Source organism: Cavia porcellus, unplaced genomic scaffold (assembly GCF_034190915.1).
Source record: "Cavia porcellus strain 051 isolate PalLab524CR breed Dunkin Hartley unplaced genomic scaffold, mCavPor4.1 scaffold_16, whole genome shotgun sequence".
Lineage (NCBI taxonomy): Eukaryota > Metazoa > Chordata > Mammalia > Rodentia > Caviidae > Cavia > Cavia porcellus.
Genome location: NW_026947499.1, coordinates 52,469,054 through 52,489,872, shown reverse-complemented (window position 1 = coordinate 52,489,872; position 20,819 = coordinate 52,469,054). Strand labels below are relative to the sequence as shown.

The 20,819-nt window shown below is 39.9% G+C and overlaps 1 protein-coding gene across 8 annotated transcripts in view; it reads right to left on the bottom strand.

The window, feature by feature from the left end:
* Tnrc6a (trinucleotide repeat containing adaptor 6A) overlaps positions 1-20,819 on the bottom strand; it is a 210,313-nt gene that overhangs the window by 12,046 nt on the left and 177,448 nt on the right. For 5 of the 8 annotated variants that reach the window (XM_063226682.1, XM_063226687.1, XM_063226688.1 and 2 more), the window contains 12 exons: positions 16,928-19,513; positions 15,392-15,568; positions 14,404-14,579; positions 13,196-13,228; positions 11,573-11,653; positions 11,196-11,247; positions 4,684-4,826; positions 4,143-4,289; positions 3,868-4,005; positions 3,328-3,456; positions 2,828-2,905; positions 2,361-2,571 (listed from right to left, as the gene is read on the bottom strand). In XM_063226682.1, coding sequence (XP_063082752.1) covers positions 2,361-2,571; positions 2,828-2,905; positions 3,328-3,456; positions 3,868-4,005; positions 4,143-4,289; positions 4,684-4,826; positions 11,196-11,247; positions 11,573-11,653; positions 13,196-13,228; positions 14,404-14,579; positions 15,392-15,568; positions 16,928-19,513 — 3,951 coding nt within the window. The remainder of the gene's footprint in view (positions 1-2,360; positions 2,572-2,827; positions 2,906-3,327; positions 3,457-3,867; positions 4,006-4,142; positions 4,290-4,683; positions 4,827-11,195; positions 11,248-11,572; positions 11,654-13,195; positions 13,229-14,403; positions 14,580-15,391; positions 15,569-16,927; positions 19,514-20,819) is intronic. The other 3 variants (XM_063226685.1, XM_063226684.1, XM_063226686.1) reach the window with 2 other exon arrangements.

Genomic DNA, 20,819 nt, shown 5'->3' with positions numbered 1-20,819 from the left:
CAACTATGCTGGTAGCATATACCTGTAATCTCAGCACTCTTGGAGGCTGAGGCTTATAAATTTAAGCCCAGCCTGGGTAATTTAGTGACTCAGACCCTATCTCAAGATTTTAAAAAATGGCTGAGAATATAGCTCACTGAAAAGACCTGGGGTTCCAATTCCCAGTACTGAGTGGGGGAGGAGGGGTGCTGTCTCCTAACAGGGTGACTCTCACATGCTAAGGCACAATCTACTCAAACTTTGTCAGAAGCATGGCCACCTCAGGTAATCCTCTTGGAGCAAGGACAAAAATTTCACTCAGATATCGTGGAGTCAGAAAACTGACCAGTAGGGCTGGGGATACAGTGCAGTGGCACAGCACCTGCCTGGAAAGTGCAAGGTCCCAAGTTCAATTCCCTGTACAAAAAAAAAACCAGGGAAGAGAAAACTGACCAGTAAACTAGTATTTTATAGTGTGAGCCAAGAGCTGTTAAGATGAGAATCACCTAAAATGCCTGTTTAAAAATGGAAGATTTGGCTAGGCATAGGATGTATACTTGCAATCCAAGTGCTTGGGAAGCTGAGACAAAAGGGTCACCCTAAAGTTTAAGGCCAGTGTGAGCTACACAGTGAGTTCAAGGCCAGCCTAAATAACATGGAGCAACCCTGTCTCAACACTACCTATACTGCCATGCAAAAGATAACTTCCCAGGAGAAGTCAAAATCTTTAACACACTCCCAGTAGTTCTTATCCTAAAGTTTCTTTCTTTCTTTCTTTCTTTTTTTTAAATCGGTACCAGAGATTGAACTCACAACCACACACCTGCAAGGCAGGCGCTTATGCTGCTGAGCTAAACGCCCAGCCCACCCTAAAGTTTCAAATGAAATGATTCTGAATTCTTGGTCTGATGATGAAGAGTTTGTGATATTACTCAGCCAAACCTAAAATATTTAAAAACATAAATTCTCTAAAATCCCTATTTTTGCAGAGAGCAATCAAATTTGTGGTCTTATGGCCACTCTGATTACATCAAGAACTCGCAATTTTTTCTTAAGAAGTTTAGATAGTATCTCAGGTTTTATGATTCCCTCAGCCTCTATGCAACTCAGCTACTGTCATCCAAAAGCAGCCACAGATAATGTTAAAGAGCATGGTTGTATTTTATAAAATTTTATTTATAAAATGAGGCACTAAGTTGACCAACAGGCTCTAGTAACCTATTCTAGATAACTACACTGGTGTTTGTGTGGGTTAAACAGACTTTCTGAATTAGGAAGATGTCCATCAGAATAGGAAATCCTGAATTTAGAACTGGTCTCTCTACTGACTCATTTTATATGTCAAGAGTATATTCAAATATTAAGAGGCATCTTCCCTCAGCACATTTCATAGTACCTGGGCATTCTCTATCACTACACTACTGTGTATGGGATCACCAGGTGCCAGCCAAATGAAGTCTACAGTAGCCAGGGACAATGTAACTGACAAGAGATCTGCTTCTGCAAATGGAGAGATTGCTAACAATCCTAAGGGCTCAAAGTTCAATTTATGCCCTAGCTAAGAGTCTGTGGCCACACCACAGAGAGCCAAATCACATATCCGTCTAGCCAAGACGAAACAGAAGCAGGGCAACAGGAAGCCTCAACCTCTGTCCACAGCTCAGAACAGCTAGGGACTGAATCTGCAGAGGACTAGAGTAGCAACCAACAAAGCTGGTTTAGAAAAAAATCGTTTTTTGGGTAAAAGGAGAAAGACAAAGCAAAATGAACAGAAAGTGAACAGGAATCAAAAATATAATCAAGAGAATGAGAAAAATAGGGACCTAGGAAGGAGAAAATGTATAAGCCTGAAATTTACACAAAGCAAGTAAAAGTATGGAGCCAAAGGGAAAAGCTGAAGGGGAAGCATGTATAATAAATAGATCCCCTTCCCTCATAGCTGTTTTCTTATTTGTATCTGTAATCACTCATAAACCGAAACCTAGTAAACATGATGGTAAGCATTCCGATTGATTCCCCAAAGCAACACTACTCAAATTCTCTACTACACTGTTTCTAGTAATGGTATTTTCAGATTTCCCATCCCTTCATATTCTATAATTAAGATTACCTAGGGAGACTTAAAAAAAAAACATTATCTAGGTGTTAAAAAGAAATGGTTCCTTTATTCTAGTCCAGTTTACGAGGAGATAGAATTTTTGAATGGTGAAGTTTTCTTGAATGGAGAGAGACTACCCCTGAAGAAAGAAGGTACACTATGTCTACGAGAGGGTGTGGCAATACTCTGCAGGGAGCAGCTCTGGGAACGGAGACACCTGAAAGGGAAAGGGGGAAGCACATGTATGACGGCCCCAGCTCAGAGTGGCCAAGGGGACACCCACCTATAGGAAAGTTGCTGAAAGCATTTATTGGTGATGGCCCTTTTTGCAGCTCTGGTGTAGTGTGGGGCATGACGTTGTCAAGGAAAGACTTCATGGCTGGCTGATGGAGTGACTGCTGCTGAGATGGTGGAGTCTGTTGCTTCACCAACAGGTTTGGATCAAGTTGACGAGATTGTTGCATCATTTGCTGCTGCACACTAAGAGGTCGACCCTTAAAACAACAAAATGGGAAATCTATGGTGGAAAAAGCCTTTATACACACCTACATAATCTTCATTTTAAAATTCACTTGTTTCTCAAAAGGAAGGTGAACATCACAGTATAATAGTTAATATGACTCATGCACAAAGAGCAGACTTGATAAACAAGATGCTTCATTATATATTTAATGACACTTCTACTGCTCCACTCTCATAGTAAAGGAAATGAAGCAAGGCCAGCACTGCAAAGGGAAGGGTGTGAGCTACCTGCTGGTCTTGCTGCTGCCGGTTACCAGAAGGCACGCTTCTCTGACTCTGCGCCCTTTGCTGCTGCACTAACAATCGCTGGGGAGAGATGGTGAAAAGGCTGTTACTGTGACGCTCATTTACACTGTTCACTTCAAAATAACGACGGCTGTTGGACCTACAGGGCCACAGTTTAATATACCCAATGCTGACACTCCCCACTTCACCTAGTGTGACTTCTTCCTGGCTTACAGCCAGCCATTCTGCAGAAACTCAACCTTTGGTTCAATCTCAACTTTCAATTCAACAGGAAAGCATCTTACCACCACCATTCTAGACATGCCTGGGCCTCATCTCAAAGCATCCTGCATTTCTTGGAAATGCTTCTCCCTGGTGTTCACTGTCTTCTCTGACAGACTGTAAACTGTACTCGGGTCTGATTATGCCTGCTTTCCTTCTGCAGTACTTCCTGCACAGAGCCTAGTTGTTTGGCAGCATTAAGTAGAAAATAAATGTGTTACCTGTAACTGGGAGATCTGGGAAAGCTGGTTTAGTTGGGATAGCTGGTTCAGCATGGCTACCTGTTGAGGGCCAAAGAGCGGATTCAGGCCACCGTTGTTTGGTGCATACTTCAGCAATGAAACTGGAACCTTAGGATCACAATGGTAAGTTAATAATGTTGATAAAATAACTCAGACCAGCTAAATGTACCATGTATCTTATCAACAGAGCAGTTAAATTAGTGGAATATTCATTGGGTGATTATGGCCTTTGCATTGGTCTACTATTCATGCATGCTTTTTAAAGTTGAGAGTTGAACCTTAAGCCAGCCAATTTTAGTTTGTTGTTCTCCCAAGATGATGTATGGGGGGAGGGGAGGAAGGAAGAGTACATTTTTCTTCATCTTTCCCACATACTTTGTAATAACAACCAATCAGAACTTACTGCACCCCAAAGATGCCAGTAAGTATTCTGCTTGTCTAATCGTCTCCTTCACATGCGAAACGATTCAGGGTTCTTCTCCAGGTAAGCAGAGAAGACTATAATGGAAAGGCATTTACCTGAGGGGAGAGTAATGGAGGAGGCACTTGAGCACGGAGATTAGGCTGAGATGAACTGAGAGGTTGTGCTGGAGGCTGCTGCATGCCCCGGGGTTGTGCTGCTGTGTTTCCAACACCAAACACACTGGGATTGCCATTCTATGAAAACAACAAAACAGGGATATCTCATAACCATCTCATACTACTGCTCTAAACACAGTAACTACATATAAGAGAGATCTTATTGCTAATACAAATCACTCAACAGAGAGCCTAAAATACACATCTGCACTTACCTGTCTAACAGAATTCAAGTTTTGCATACCCAGCCCTGCTATGGAGCCAAGGGCCTGGTTAGGTAGTGCACTATTTGAAGGGGGAAGCTTCATGCTTTGACTGGACATAAACTGCATGTTTTGGGATTCATCTGCTACAATGCCATCCTGATTGGACAGACAGAAAGATGTGCAACACCAGCCAAGCAAACAAGTGGAAGGGAGAAATCATTGCAGGAACAGAAGAGAAGTCACATGACATTCCAGCATCAACAGGAAACAGGCAGAAAACAGAAGAGATCAGATTAGTGTTAATTCTAGAGCACATAAAAAGAGCCAAACATATTCTATGGGGTTAGGAAGAAAATATAAAGTAACTCCTAAATTGAGACATAACTGGGGCAATCAATTACAAACTCATTAACAGAACAGGGCACTGGATTATAACAATTTATATAACATATAATGTTCTAAAATTTTAATATGAAAATTTATGCTACTAAATATATTGGTTTATTAGTCACACAGATAAAGGAAAAACAACAAGAACAACAAAACTTACCTTATCAAAATAAGGATTGCGTTCCATGGAAGACTCTTTGGAAATCTGAGGCCGAGAACCCGGGCCTTTCCCGACCGTTCGATTGTAATCACCAATATTTAGGCTATGTTTATCTATCTCCATTCGTTTGTCTTGTAACATTCCTAATAAATGCAGGAGACTATATTACCAATAGGAAGATAACCTAAGTGGTTTTTGATAAATTTATAACACAAAGCAAAATAATCACTTACTAAACTGACTTCTACCTTGACAAGGATATGTGAAAAATGCATTTGCCATTTCATAAATCTTGCATTCCTCACAGGTGAAGCTAGATTTCTGCAGAGACTGTTATTTACGAATGAATTAATTTGACAATAGACTAGTAAACAGAAGGTGGCTAATAACGTTATTTTACAAACCTTGTAAGCAACATAATTTGAGAACTCTTTAGTCACTTTCAATCTGCTTAATTTTACAATAAAAAGTTCCATTAACAAGAATAAAAATAAAAGGTACATTTTGACAAACCACCAATTAGTGTTTACTGTGTCATGCATCATTCTAAGTATTTTATATACAAAGCCCATCAAAAAATGTTTACATCAGGAAAAGAAGAAAATACTCATACGTAGTATAAATATTTTAATACTAAACTTATTGAGGTATCATGAGATTAATGCAAGTTATCTTTGGCCTCTATAGTTACAAGAGGTGCAAAAACATGACCTTCTCTCATGGAAACTCTTCCTGTGAAAATTTTCTTTGTTGGATATAGGTGGCCCCAAATTATCTCAATAAGTCATTTAAAAATGAATAAGCGCTTTGCCATCCTCTCTTAAAACACTGATCCAGCCTGGTCTTTCTCTTTCCACACTGGATCTCAGGCTTGCGATTCTTGAATGTTCAGCTATATCAAAGCTCACTCCGGGGCTGGGGATTTAGCTCAGCGGCATAAGCACCTGCCTTGCTAGCAGGCGGTCATGAGTTCGATCCCCAGTACCGATAAAAATGAAAAAGACAAAAAAAAAAAAAAAAAGAAAAAAGCTCACTCCGTACACTCAGTGTCTCACCTATTTTGACACTGTTCTCTCAGACTTTACTACTGAGGTATCAATAGTCATCTCCTTTCAAGTGGCCCCTATATTCAAGTGTCTAGCTCTGACTTTACACCTTAGCTCAGTCCCACAGCTCTGCCTTTCCACGTCAGTGCCCCACTGTCACTTCTAACAAAGTTTTTCATTTCATTTCCCAGTGCCTCTTCTCCATATTTTTTTACTCCTCAAATCTTATCCGTCCATCATTTCTTTGTAATTGCTGTTCTTTGGGATGTCTGTCACTATCAAAACACCTTCATTCCAGGCAAGTGGAAAAATTAACAGAAAAAAATTCCTAAAATAGATACGTTTCAAAAACGCCAATTGTTTCTTAAAGAACTGTTCTATGAGTCAGGGAGCTGAGCAATTTGACTTTTAGTACTCTGAAGAGCCTCCCTTGGCTGCCAGTAATCCTATGCAACAATCTCCTCCTCTGTTCTCTCTGCCCCCACTAACAGTGCCACCATTTACACATCCACCAAAGCCAGTTACCTTGAACTAGTTAGCTCTCTATATCTAATCCTGTTACCAGTCAGCCAACCAGCTCTTTACAGGTATCTCCAAGTTGTTCCTTTCTAATAAGCTACATGGTTTTTTCTGTGTAAACAATTCTTTTAAGAGTAGTGTTACACCTCCCCCATAAACTACCACCCAACACTTCTACAGACCACTTAAAATAAAAATAAAGTGAGTGCCTAATGCAAAGCTCTCCCCTTAATCTATCAACTCTCTCTAATAAGGATCTTTAGGCACCAATGGCATGCCACAAGTCCACTGGAAAATCCAGAGCTTGAGTACTATTCTCTTCTTTTTTTTTTTTTTTTTTTCCTGTCTTTTTGAGACAGGGTCTCGCTATGCAGTTCAGGCTGGCCTTGAGCTCACTTTGTAGCCCAGGCTGGTCTCAAACTCACAATGATCCTCCTGCCTCAGCCTCCCGAGTGCTGGGATTACAGGCATGAGCCACCTCGCATGGTTAATTCTCTCAAAACTCTGTACTTACTTAGCTTCTGACTCTATCTTACCCTGCCTCTCTCAAGATCATTTTTACATGCCATCACTCCTTATCTGTCTTAGAATCACTCTGTGATTCTTGCTGGCCAATCTATTTTTATGGCTTTTTACTAGCATAACTTAATTAATTACATTATCAATTGTGAGTTCAGCATACAGATTTTCTATTGTTTATTGAACATCACTACCTGGTTTTTATAGCAACTTCATAATAGTATTTGATCTATCAAACCTACCATGCCTGTTATATTCTTACCTTAAATAATGTTCAGTTATTCATTATTTGTCTTAATTTGTCACTTAATCTGTCTTAATTTGCAACTATTCCCTTCTTTCTCTTTTCCATTTTTACCTTATCTGAAGTTATCAAAATTGGTCCTTGAGTAAGAACCTCGAGCAGAACCCAAGGAGCAACCAAAAGCCAGAGACAATACAAAGCCTCTCAAGACTGCGCTTCGCTTCTTTCTTTCCTATAAGAAGGCGGGTACAAGCAGAGCTGCTGCTTTGCAGTGAAGTTTAAATGAGTGTGTGCAAAATGAGTAGTCGGAGGGCCACTGCCTCAATTCCAAATTCATCTGTTCTGGTTTGCTCTATTAAAGCTATTCACTGTCTCTCAGGTTCAAATTCACCCTTTCTGCCTACTCTCTGAAAATGATACCTGGACCCCTTCTATTTTTCCCCTTGCCAGCTGGCACTAAGGCTTGGTCAGTAGAGGGCGCTGGTGAGGCAGTGCAGAAAGAATTCTGGCTTTCTGCCCACTATTCACTTAGCAGGCTCAGACACAGGCTCAGCTTCTTCAGTGCCGGGTTGGTCAGCAGCACTCGGGACCAGCATTTCTCAGCACTCATACACTCCTCTGTTTTGTAGCAGTATCTGTTGAGCTAGCTCTCCTGGTACATATTTCCTGAACCAGAATGTAGATTTCTTTTTCACATTAGATTTTATCGGTACATTTCAGATGTATCACATCACATTCATCATAGAGAATTTGTACCTGTACATGATATTATTTGTTTTTCCCCCACTCCCCTACCTTCCCTTCAACCCCTCCTCTGCTCCTCATTTACAAAACTTTTTCCATGTTTTCCCTCTTTTCTCTTTTTAAAAAATACCTGTCCCTTCTTTCCTTTCCTCCCAAGGGTATATTTCCAAGAAATTCCACCAGAGTGACTGTCACAGCAATTTCTCTGCCAGTGAGCCATTGAGGAGCAGAGATTTGTCCTCACAGGATAAGACATATATTCTGAATATGGATTTTTATACATCTGCTAACACCCAGGATCTCGCAGGATATTTTATCAATTGTTATGGCATTCCTCATAGCATTGTGCCAAGGCAAAGAAAGTACAGTAATGGGCTCATGGAATTAACTGATTTTACTACGTTTACCATCATCTGAAAACAGTTAACACAACTGTTAACTGTTAATGCAAAGTAATGGGTAGACTGACTTCACTGAAGACTCAGCTACAAAGCAAGTCAGGAGACAACACCCTAAAAGGATGGGTGTTGGTCTTACAGGACACAGTGTACGCCTCCCCTATTACCAGAATTTGTAGGTAGAGAAACAAAAGGTGGAAGTGGGAGTGGCTTCTCTCACAATTGCTTCCAAGGCCACTTAGAGAATTCTTATTTCCTGTTCTGATGACTCTGCTGGTTTACAGTCCTTGAGAATGAAAACATTTTAGCCAAAGACATGAAAATGGGTTCTACTCATGGAAATGAAGACTGACACCTGGGCACTTTACCTCCTTATGGCCAGCTTAAAAAGAAGAGCTTAAAAAAAAAAAAAATAGCTAGTCTGCTGGCTGGAGTAAATGACTCTGAATAAAAAGAAAAAATTGAATGTCTCATACAGAAGGAAGGCAGGGAAGAGTCTGAGTACTTCTATGACTAATAGTAAAGATTCATGAAACAACGCAGAGGCAAGGTCACTGAGGACTCAAGACTCTTCACGAATAAAGGTTTGGGTTGTCCACCAGTTAAAGAATAGCACTAGTGCTCAACCTAAGTCTAAGAATGCAGCCATTAATATTTGTGACAGGTTGAGATCAACTATAGAAATAAGAATAGAAGATGAGCAACCCCAACCTGAAAAGCCAAAATCTGAAGCCTGTTGCACGTGTGATGCCCGAGGAGTTTTAGACATGGAAGCATGTCAGATTAGAGATGCTTTAACTGGCAGCCTATGAAAATATTCTAACACACACACACAAACACACACACACACACCCTGATATCTAAAATACTTCTGGTCCCGAGTATTTTGCACACATGATATTCAAACTGATGCAGCTTTACACATTTTCTTCTATTACTTATATCTGTCTTTATTTGTATGGGGCAACTGATGCCTTCTCCTTCCCATTTTTATCTTATCTGAAGTTATCAAAAGTCTGTCTGTCTGTCTATCTATCTATCTATCTATCTATCTATCTATCTATCTATCTATCTCTATAAAGTTGCCAGACAGCACTTAGGCTGCTGGGCTAAATCCCCAGCCCCTATAATTAGTTTCTTGAGTAAGAACCTCGAGCAGAACCTGAAGAGTAACTAACACAGCCAGAGATGACACAAAGTCTCTCAAGACTGCACTTCTTTCTTTCCTAAAAGAAAGCAAGTACAAGTACAGAGCTGCTGCTTTGCAGCGGAGTTTAAATGAGTGTGTGCAAAATGAGTAGTTGGAGGGCCACTGCCTCAATTCCAAGTTTATCCCTTTTGATTGCTCTATTTAAAAAAAGGGGTGGGGGATCTACATGTTTTTTCTTCTTTTCTTTTCCTTTTTGTAAAATACTTTTCCTTTCCTCTGAAGGGTAGATTTCTAAGAAATTCTACCAGAGTGACTGCCACAGCAATTTCTCTGCCATTCAGTGAGCCATGTTATTTTCCTTTGCTAACTGGCACCAAGGCTTTGTCAGTAGAGGGCAGAAAAGAGACACTACAAGATAAAAGATTTGGTTGCCAAGTTCTGACATACTTCCTCCTGTGAGACAAGCAGCTTTCCAAGTAACAGGCTCCTACAATGCTCAGTTCATCAAGAAATTCAACCAGTACCCTCTGGAAGATATGCAGCAGAGGCCTCCAGTGAGACATGTCACCTGAGAGCAGCTTTCCCTGCTCTCTTAGAGGTTAACTTCCTGCAATTTCACTAGGGTGGTTTCACAGTGACTTCTCTAAGTCATAGTCATGCCAAAGAGTTGAGGGTTTGGAAGAGGGGTTGGATAAACATGAAATTTGCTCTTCCTGAGGTCTCCGCTCAGTCTGGGATTTAATATATGTCTTTTTGAGACAGGGTCTCACTATGCAGTTCAGGCTGGCATTGAACTCACTTTGTAGCTCAGGCTGGTCCCGAACTTGCAACAATTCTCCTGCCTCAGCCTCCCGAGTGCTGGGATTATAGGTGTGTGCCACCACATCTGGCTCTACTCTACTCATTTATTTTTTAGAGTACCTTTAGAAACCCTCACTACTCTTAATTCTTTGTCAGTTAATAGGTATTTATAGCTGTACTCAAGTTTCCTTTTGATACTTATCCCATAGTTTCTCTCTCTTGAGGGCACTCAGACTAATACACGCGCACTACTATCTTCCAAAGTGTCCACATAAAGCAGCTAAGAATTGTCTTTCACTATACCCTTTCTTCATTCCCTGTAACAAAATGGTTAAAATTATCATCCTCTGGTGACTCTAATTTCATGTGCACACCAAATTTAGCGTCTAACTACCTTCTTAGTTTGCAGTTTTGAAAATAATCACAGGGCAGCCTACAACAAATTTATCACTGGCTTAGTAGTCTTTAATGTCAGAACCTACCTATTTGTCTAACATTTTCATCTAAGTGAAGTACTGGCATCTCTTTCCCCTTCCTCCTCCTCCAATCACCAATTTTGCATTTTTTGTATCACTATATGAACTATTTGCCATTTTTCCAGTATGTCATATATTTAGGTCTTCATACATGTGGTTCTCTCAGCAAGAAGACTAAATCCTCTCTCTCTGCCTAGATAATGTACCCTTGATAGAACTTTGAGATAATCACAGATTCATATAACTACCTTAAATTAACTGCCTTAAATTAACTACCTTACATTATTTTCTTTCTTTCTTTTTTTTTCTTTTGTCTTTTTCCTTTTTATTGGTACCGGGGATCAAACTCACGACTGCCTGCTCGCAAGGCAGGCGCTTATGCCGCTGAGCTAAATCTCCAGCCCTCTTACATTATTTTCAAAACTGCACTTTGAAGGAACATGAACACATTTAACCACACCTTATTAATGTACACAGAGAATACAAGAATATGCAATTAGGTGCACAGGTCTCCTCTCTCCTGGCTGAGTGCAAGGCTTTTTTGGTAAGATTGGATGGTAGATATGCCTGTTCTCTGCCATAAATATAAACTCAAATTATTTCATTTTCTCTCACCTCCAGAAAGGTCCATCTTATTGCTCTGTACATTTTCTTCTGGTGAGTCTCTCTGAATCAACAAAAAATACCAACATTTTAGCAGATCTTCACTTATCAGTAAAAATAAAGAGTATTTGTATTATCATTATCTTTGATAATGAAGGTCAAGTAGACCATAAAGTTTTTCATTATATTTTAATATGAAATTCCATGAGATCAAATTTTCAGTTAGTACTATAAAAATTAAGACCTAAAGGCCAATTTTATACTGTCTTTAATCGTATTTTAAGTACTCAAAGATGAATAATCTTTAAGACAAAAAAAAAAAAAAAAAAAGAAACTGGAATTATAGATCATCCCTAAAGGGGAGAAGGCTACTAACAAAATATACTTACCGAAAAACTGATATTTGAAAACTGTTTAACAAATGGATTTATCCATGCTTCTTCTTGCTTGTTGCCACCTTTCATCATTCCCTTTGTAAAATAAAAGAGTAGAAAAGATGCCATGCCATCTCTATTTATCTGGGTATAGTGATGGATTAATACAACTTTAAGACAATTCCCAACTCTCATTTTTAGCCAATAATTTCTCCTCCAACTCTTATCAGAGTTGTTAACAATTAAAAAAATCAACTTTATTTGATTTTCAACTTCCTTTGCTCCAGTCCTCTGGTATAGCTGTAATGTATAGAGAAATCTCTAACGGCAAGCAGTCAGAAGGAAAAGATGGAAGCAATGGGTACAGTGACCCACAAAAAGAAAAATGGCCTTTGAGTAATGGAGAACTGCCTACTGAGCAGCTCCCAACTTACAAATGGATTTCATTACATCAGACTTGTTGTAATTTGGATTTCTGGAATTCTCACATGAATTCCAGTAAAAAATAGTAACTCAGGTTTTCAAGTTAGACCAAAGAAACCAATTTAACCTATAATTTAATTATCTGCAATATAGTGAAAAAAATCATGTACTACATGCAAAATATTTAAAATTTTTAATTTGTGCTACCAAGCACACAGCACCCCCTGTTGTAGTTGGAGTTGGGATTCCTCCCATTTAGCACTGGTAGGCTGGGTACTCGGCACTGCACTAAGACCTGCCTGAGAGAATGAAGGGCCTGTGATTAGCAGCAGGCTGGTACACAAGAAGGCTAGAAACCACAGGGCAAGGCCTCTCATTTATGTGAAAGTCACAGAGCCATTCTCAGTCTATGGCCTTCGTTTCCTTTTCCCATTGCTACGACCCATTCCTTCTGACTGTGAAACAGAACACAGCTTCATCATTTCCCCACTAAATGCAGGTCTCTGAAGCAAGCACCTAACCCTCTCCGAGGCTTCTGAAAGTCATCCTAAATTCTTTTTCCTTTCATTCCCAGACCCATCTCTAACTAGCTGCTACCAAATTCTCCTGTCTCTTCTATTTTAAAATGCCTCTCAAATTAGGTCCTTCCCTATATCTATTCTTGTTTCCCAAATCAAACTCTCTTTCCTATCCTGAAATATCTCTTTCCTGAGATCCCCTAACTCAGGTCTGTCCTCTGCTCCCCATTTATATTTCATTCTATCACTAGGCTAGCTCTGTTTAAAAGATAATTTAAAAAAAAACTCACTGACATTACCTTCCACTCTAACCCTAAACCTAACCCTAATCTCACTGGCTCCACTTTTTATAAAGTTCAAATTCTTCAGAATGATACCAAATTGTATAATCAGTCCTTAATCTAACTAGAGCCAGATTTCTTTTCACTCCTTTCTAGAAATTCTATATGGCAGGCAACTATCTCCCTGAATACATCCCACCCCAGGCATCTTCCAGCTGACACACTTATGAGGTTCTCCTAATGTCCCGCGAGACTACGAGCTTCTTGAAGCTGCAGCTCATATCCTTAGTGTACTTGCATCCCCAGCACCAAGCACAGTACCTGGCACACAGCAGAAGCTAAATAAATGTTTGCAGTTGCTTTCTAAAGAATTTTACTAGTAGAAACAAAGGAGAAAGAGTAAAAAGGCTACACACCCTTTCCCTTCTCCTTTTTTTGCCACTCAGACCCTGTAAGGAAAGACAAAGTCACAAAACAGCACGGTCCAGTGGGAAGAACACAGGGTTTGGAACTGGAAGACCTAAACTTAAGTCCTTGCTTTGCCACTTACTAGTTACGCAACTTTGGGCAAGTCACCACCTTTTCCACCTCATATTCCTCAGCATCCTATCTGTGAAGGTTATGAGGATCATATGACTTATGTAAAACATGTAGCAGCACTTCATAAGCTATATGGCAAGGCAACAGGTAGATTCAGCCAAATGACAAATTATAAAATGAAAGAGCAGGTCCTAGACTTTGAACCCCAGGATTAAAGGTGTGGGACCTTGGCAGTTAGTTCATCCAGCTACTCACTGGGTATCTGACTTCTAAGGTCCCTCAAAAGGTAATCATTCTTAAACAAGGTGGGGAGGACATATGAGAATCACTATAGGAGATAGGGCACATATTTTTAAAGACACTCCCAGGAAAATCTGACATCAGTTCTTAATACCACCTCTCTAGAACAAGTGCTCTAAATTGGTGGTTCCTAAACCCAAATCTGAGTCAGAGACATATAGAGAGATTGGTCAGTACAGGAAACTTGGCCCAATTTCCAAAACATCAGTAGATTTAGGGTACGGGAAACCATACTTCTAACAAAGGCTTTTAACATATGATTCTGTTATAAAGCCAGGTTTGGGAGTATGATTTGTTCACATTCAAGAACAAAATTAAACTCAGTCTATTCCTGGGTATTTCTGTCACGGGACCTTTCAGAATGAGAAAGGGACAAAGAGGATGGATGAATAAGGAGAATGGTTACTCCAGGTAAAGGGAAGCTTGGATTCCAGGTGAGGAAGTGGGATGGGAGATGAACTGGCAGCGGGATGGAGAGTCAACATGGAGATTTGCCCTTCTCTTCATCCTCACCACTGCAGGCACCACCCTAGAATCAGGGGTTGCTCCAGGCAGTATAGTGGAGGGAGAGGAGGAGAGAAATCCCAAGCTGTAGCAGTGGGGAGAAAGGAAGTTCCTGTGGTCTTATGTTTTTCTAGGTGGCTGCCCACAGAAGGCTATACCTAAGTTGGGGACTGCCTGGACTGTACTGACTGCCATAAATGGGCAGGCAGAAGGTAAATTTTCTGTGGGTAAACTACCTTTGGAATTTAAGTTTCAAGAGCTTTGCCCTTGAAATGTTTACCTTCGATGACATTTTCTTGGTGTATGGTGGCCAATTTAAAGATGAGTTAAGTTCTTGAGATGAGTTACTATTCCACATTCCAATCTCTACATCCTCTTCCTCTTCCCAGCCAGTGGGGCGATTTCCAGGCAATGGCATATCATCACCACACCAGCCATCTTGCATAGATTTTGGCCCTAATTGTGGATTGGTGATACAAAGAGAAACAGACTTTAATAAAGTGATTCTTTTTTGAAGATTTAAGTACACACTGAAGAGTACAGACAGGGGAAATAAAATGACACTTTATTTCTCTTCCCAAACCACATAATAGTAACACATTTTATAAAAGGTCCATTAAAAATAATTCATTTTTATTTAAAAATTCAATAAATCTCTCATGCTTTTATAAATCAGAGCTTTTCTAAACCTGGATAATGGTGGCATTCATGTTTGCACCCACCTGTCAATCTGCATAGTGACATAGAAGGCAGAAGATGGATAAAATTAAAAACTATCAATTTTGATGCATATTTTTAAAAGAATGGCAAAAGAGCATTTGAAGTCAAAAGCAGAAGGCATTTATCCACACAGATGGTCTTTGGGATTCCTAAAGGATATCCTGCATATAATACGGAACAGTAAAAATGCTGATCTAAGCCTTGGTATCCCTTCTAACTGTCCATATTGTCAGTTTGGACATATGCCCCATGCTGTGCTATTCAGTCTCTTAGATAGCATGAAAACTGGTAGATTATTCTGATAGTCCAAGCTGGTAAAACATAAATTTGGTGAAGGATATGTAGATCATTAATAGTTACAGTTCTAAGGAAACTGAAATGAATAAAATTTAGAAAGATATAAATACAAAGAGCCAAACACTGATCATGTAATATGCCATGTAGATAACATTATCAACAATATAGACATATCATCATATTTTTTAGCTGTAGCCAATGAGTTATTACCACTATTACAAAATAGCTACCAGGGATAATGGTCAACTTACCAGATTTGCTTAACACTTGTGGACCAACAGAGCTAGAGCCCCACGTGGATGTGCCGGATGCCGCAGCAATGGGTTCCCCCCAGCTGGGACCACTGTCTATGGGTTTACCCCATGCTGAAGTACCATTATCCACAGTTGTGGCTGGAGTAGAAGGCTCCCCCCAGGGCTCACCCCAGCCTTTAGAAAGTATGAGAAAAGAAGTCATCATTATAACCAGTAAGGAGGTACAGTAGAATAAAGGACAACAAGGAATGCTTGGAAAACCAAAGATGAAGAATTCCATTTCACATATGATGCTACACCAGGTAAGGAAACACCTGTTTTAACACAGATTTCCTATTAATGTAATTTAACTGTATGGCAAACTTTAAAAACAAAAACTCTTCTTTCACAACTGCCCTCTGGGCCAAGAGTAAATTCTTTTGAATAACTTAAATTATAGTAAGTCATCCTTCCCTAGGATGAGTAAAGAGTCAAGTCATTCTGAATCATTTCTAAGGAACTGAATATAGCAGGTAATGAAATTGGGTTAACAGTGTAAAACTTTATACTACTACTGATAACTTTCACTAAAATTGTAATCTTTCTACATCATGAAACAGTCATATGACTAACAATGGGTAAGCACCCTGTTTTAATATTCAAAAAGCCAAAATTATTAGGTTCAAGTTGTCTAAAGCCAATAAACAAACCATAAACATATTTTGTTTAAAAAATCCAAACAAAGGACTTTCTTTTAGATACACTGTTTCTTCTAAGAACTAAACTTAATACAGTAAGCTAGACTTAAACAAAAAAAAAAAAAATTAGGTGCTAAAAGGTCACCTCATTAAACCATTTCCATGTCTAATCAGACTAGCATTCAATAAAACCTCTATTAACAAACACAAGGCATGACAATTAACCTCAATGAAAATTTCACCAAAATAATTTATAAAGAAAGGAATCAGATTTTTGTAAAAGGAAAAATGGAAATATCCTAGAAAGGTATGATCAAATATTTTATACATACATACTATTTCATGCCAACTTAAAAATATCCCAGCTGGGAGGTGTGGCTCAAAGAAAGAGCACATGCCCAGCAAGTGTAAGGTCTATGGTTTGATCCACAGCATATGGGAGCCAGAGTAACCCTTCAAAGTCAAATGTAGCACCAAATGTTTAAAAACAGTACTGTTTCTAAGATACTTTTTTATTTCTGAGGTATTTTAGTAAAGTAAAAGCAGCAGCCCTAACTCACAAGTGAGAGAAGCATACACTATTCCCACTCAACCCTACTTGTCTAATTCTGCCTTCTGTTGCACTCCTAGGCAGTACACAAGATTCAGACAGTACTGCCAGAGGTGAAATTATGCTACCTGGGTGAATGTGTCGCCCTATAATTTTCCTTGAGCTTTCTAGATTAGCACAAAAAGGACTTTGTGTGTGCACCCAAGCAGCCTGTTAAACACACAACACTAAGCTGCTATCGAGCTTGTTTTCAGAGACCTATGAGGACTCTTTAAGACCACAAGATTCCATAGAATAAAAGCTTACCAGAACTACTGCTTGCCTCTTTGTTTGAGATGGCACTTGCAGATGGCAGCAACTGATGTACCTGTGCTTGCTGGTCTGAACGGCTGCTGCCACTTGGGACATTTTTGTTCCACATGTTCACATTTTTGTAGTTGTATTTGCTTGGATCTCCCCAAGCTGAAGTTCCATCATCAATCTCCATTTTGCGTCGAATAGACTCTGGGGATGGTTCCTCCCAGCCTGTGGGTTCTTCTTCTTTTGTTGGGGCTGGTATAGGTCCCCCCAACCAGCCTGTACCAGGAGGTTTACCTGTAGCTGGTGGGATTCCCCAAGATCCAACAATGTCTTGTTGCTTGTTCCAGTCTGGAGAGCTGACTGGCTTTGACGAATCTCCCCAACCTAGAGACTGATTAGACTTTGGAGGGTCCCCCCATCCCTGGGAAGGATTAGGTTTAGAAGATTCATCCCATCCCGATGAATTATTTGGATTTATGTTATTTCCCCAAGTAAATGAACTAGTTTTACCAAGTTCGTTCCAACCAGAAACGGACCTGTCACTGTCACTACCTCCTGAGCTGGATTTCTTATTCGTTTCACCCCAATGGTTACTCCTTGATGTTTCTCCCCAGTTGTCACTGGCAGAAACGGACCAACCTTGGTTTGATTTTTGCCCATCACCCCATCCCTGTTTGTTCTTTTGCGAATCATTCCATGTGGACTTCTCTTCTTTGCAATTCCCCCACTGATTGCTCTTGATCATTCCTGTAGCAGCAGAATCATCTTCCCACCCCCCCTGGCAGTTTGAGCCTTTGGAATCTCCCCACCTCAGAGTAGGTTTGGGATCGCCCCACCCCGATACAGATGAGGTATCATTATTATTAGGGCTAGTCTTATCTACACATGCCCCTGAGTTAAAAGTCTGTGTTGCAGAGCTTCCCCAGGCCTCTGTCCCATTGTCAGTCTTTCTTTCCCCTCTAGGTGATGTTTCAGTATCCCAGGCAGTATTCTGCTTAATAGGAGTCTGTCCCCAACCAGAGTTGGACAGGACACGTGGATCTAAGTCAGTTCTGTTTACAATGCTTTGGAGTAATGTGTGCTGATCAATTTTTCTTCTATCTCTACTCTGACTTTCCCCAGTTCCTTTTTCTTCAAGGCGTCCAGTGCTTTCTGTACTACCATCGCTCTCCATGGTACCTCCTGTTTTGGCCCACACACTGTTTTGCTCATTTGTCTGAGATGTGGCAGAACCCTGATCCTCTTCCTCAGTAGATTTCCATCCATTTGTAAACTTCTTACCATTGCCATTTGCACTATCATTGGAATGCTGATTGCTAGGCAGTTTGTTCCACTCAACGCTGGATATATTAGTGCCAGTGTTTTGTGCAGAGGTTCCCCATCCTCTCCGACTTCCTCCAGAATTCGCACCATTCCCATTTCCCCATGATGTACTCTGGGAATTTGCTGCCCCAGACTCCCATACACCTCCTCCTTTATTCGTGTTTACTTGAAAGTTAGTGCCCATAGGCCCATTTATGCCAGGCTGCATTAGAGTTGCATTCACAGTGTCACCATTAGCTTGGCCATTGGGGCCTGAACATTTGTCTCCAGAGTAACTAGAACCATAGGCACCCCATGTAGTACCAAAAGAGCCTCCACTTTTTGACTCTCCATTGCTAAGATGAGAAAGGGAAGTGCCATTCATAACTGACGGAGCCTGTATCTGAGGATGATTCATTGTGCTCACACGCCAGGCCCCTGTATTACTACCAGGCAGTTCATTGTTCTGTACTGAACTGGAGTTTGGTAAACTAGAGGTCATAAAGTTAGTAGTGTTATTTGGTCCAGACATTTCAGTGGTAATATTTTGAGGTTGACCACTGAATGACACCTTCTGTGTACCACTTACTTCAGATTCACAAGTTTCCTGAAGGCTTCCCCAGGTACCATGGGTAGAAGAACTACTCACTTTAGAGTTAATACTCTGATTGTTAGGCATCTGGCCTATGGTACTGCACTGAATATTGATGCCAGAACTGCCACTCCCTACAGGCCCTTTTAGGGCAAGTCCATTGTTCTCTAATACTGGCCAGGCACCATGGTTGCTAGCTGAATTCAAAGTGCTTGGATTTAACCCTCCATTTGATGAAGAACTTACAGTGCCCCAAGCATTCATTCTATTGTTGCTACTTTCTGATTTGCTTTCAGGAGCATCCACAGAGACCTGACATGTGCTTATTATGGCTCCATGGGAAAAACCCCACGGCCCAGGACTACTTCCATGGCCTACATTATTGCTGCTGCTACCAACCACAAACTTGTTTTGGGAACCAAGTCCAGTGCTACTCCGAAGGCTATCTTTTTCACCTCCTGTGCTCCCTGAAGCCATGATAGTGATGTTTCTTTCTGATTCAGAACTGGAGGCAGAATCAGTATCCATGCATTCTGAAGCCAACTCTGGATCACTGCCAGGGACTGAGGGCCATGCTTCTTTTTCCAACAAGTCGTTTACAACAGCATTCTTACAGTTTGTGCTAGAGTCACTCGTAGAAGACACAGGTCCCTGCTGGGAATTCTCATAATGGGATCCTGAAGTGTTGTGGATTATATCTAGAATAAAGAAGTAGTACAACTATTTAGTGTTAGTCATTTTTAAATTTACACTAAATAAGTCTCAAAAATGCTAAGTATATTATAAATACATATAATCTAATAAGATACAATACTTGGTGCATGGTTACAAGAGCACTGGTTATTTTACTGCCAATAACTTTCCATTTCTAGTATTTCACAGAGGCAAACAATTTTGCTAAATCCTAAAACCATAGAGCAGTGCTGGGATATATTCCTTCTTCAATATATGTACACTGAATGACCAAATTACTAATAAGTCAGCCAGTAAAAAAATGGTGGACTCAGGAAGGACTGAAGATGGTGATGTATTAGGATAATGGAACAATCTGGGTTCAAAGGCCTGAGTGGAGAAAAAAGGGGCTCAGATGGAACACAGGCGAAGAAGAAGGGTAAAGATAAATTACCCAAACTTGATGAATTGTATTAGGAATATATAGGGATCATTTTCCATTCTATTTTCTAGAATAGCTTGAGCATACAACTATTTTGGTGTTACAACAAGTTTGTAAGAAGTCCAAAGCCTTCTCTATTGTATTTCCATTTCAGCAGTATTCATACTCAACTGAAATGTTGAGTAAATGTTGAGTAAAGCAAGAATATTTTTAGCTTGCTGCTCACAAAAATTCCTTAATTTACTTTCACAGCCATGTTAATTAAGAAACAACAGGAAAAAATGGTATACTAAAAAAGATCATCAAATATGATAAAAAGTCAGCCACAGATATCAAAGACCATAAACCACCAATCACATAATCTTAAGACTTTCTGCTATAAAATACATATTATCTAGTTATTTGACCACAGACAATCAGTGCTTCTGATAGTTTCCTAGATTCTTTAGTCTCATTATAATGATCTGGTAGGTAAAAATTCCACAGATATCAACCCACGAAGAGAAATGCATTCAGATTGTCTTAAGGGAGTTGCAAATAGTGTAGTTCTCTATCAGATTAAGAATCAGAAGCACCACTCACTTTTAAATACACACTCAAGTCATATTCTAGATCTTAATGAATGAACTCTAGATGTTACTAAAGCTCTATAAAATAAACATAACATAGGTGTGGTTTTCTAATACAAAAAAATCAGATTCAACCTGCATCACTTTCTTTCAAAAAGCAACTACTGAGAAGTAAAAGACGATAAGCTAAAGAGTAGGCAAGGGGACTGGAGACTAGAAATGGTCTCACAAAATATTATTTTAAAGTTATATATGGGACTTGGGTTTCTATGCCAGTTTAAGAATTATTTTATTAAACTGTCAAACAGTTTGATATCTTTC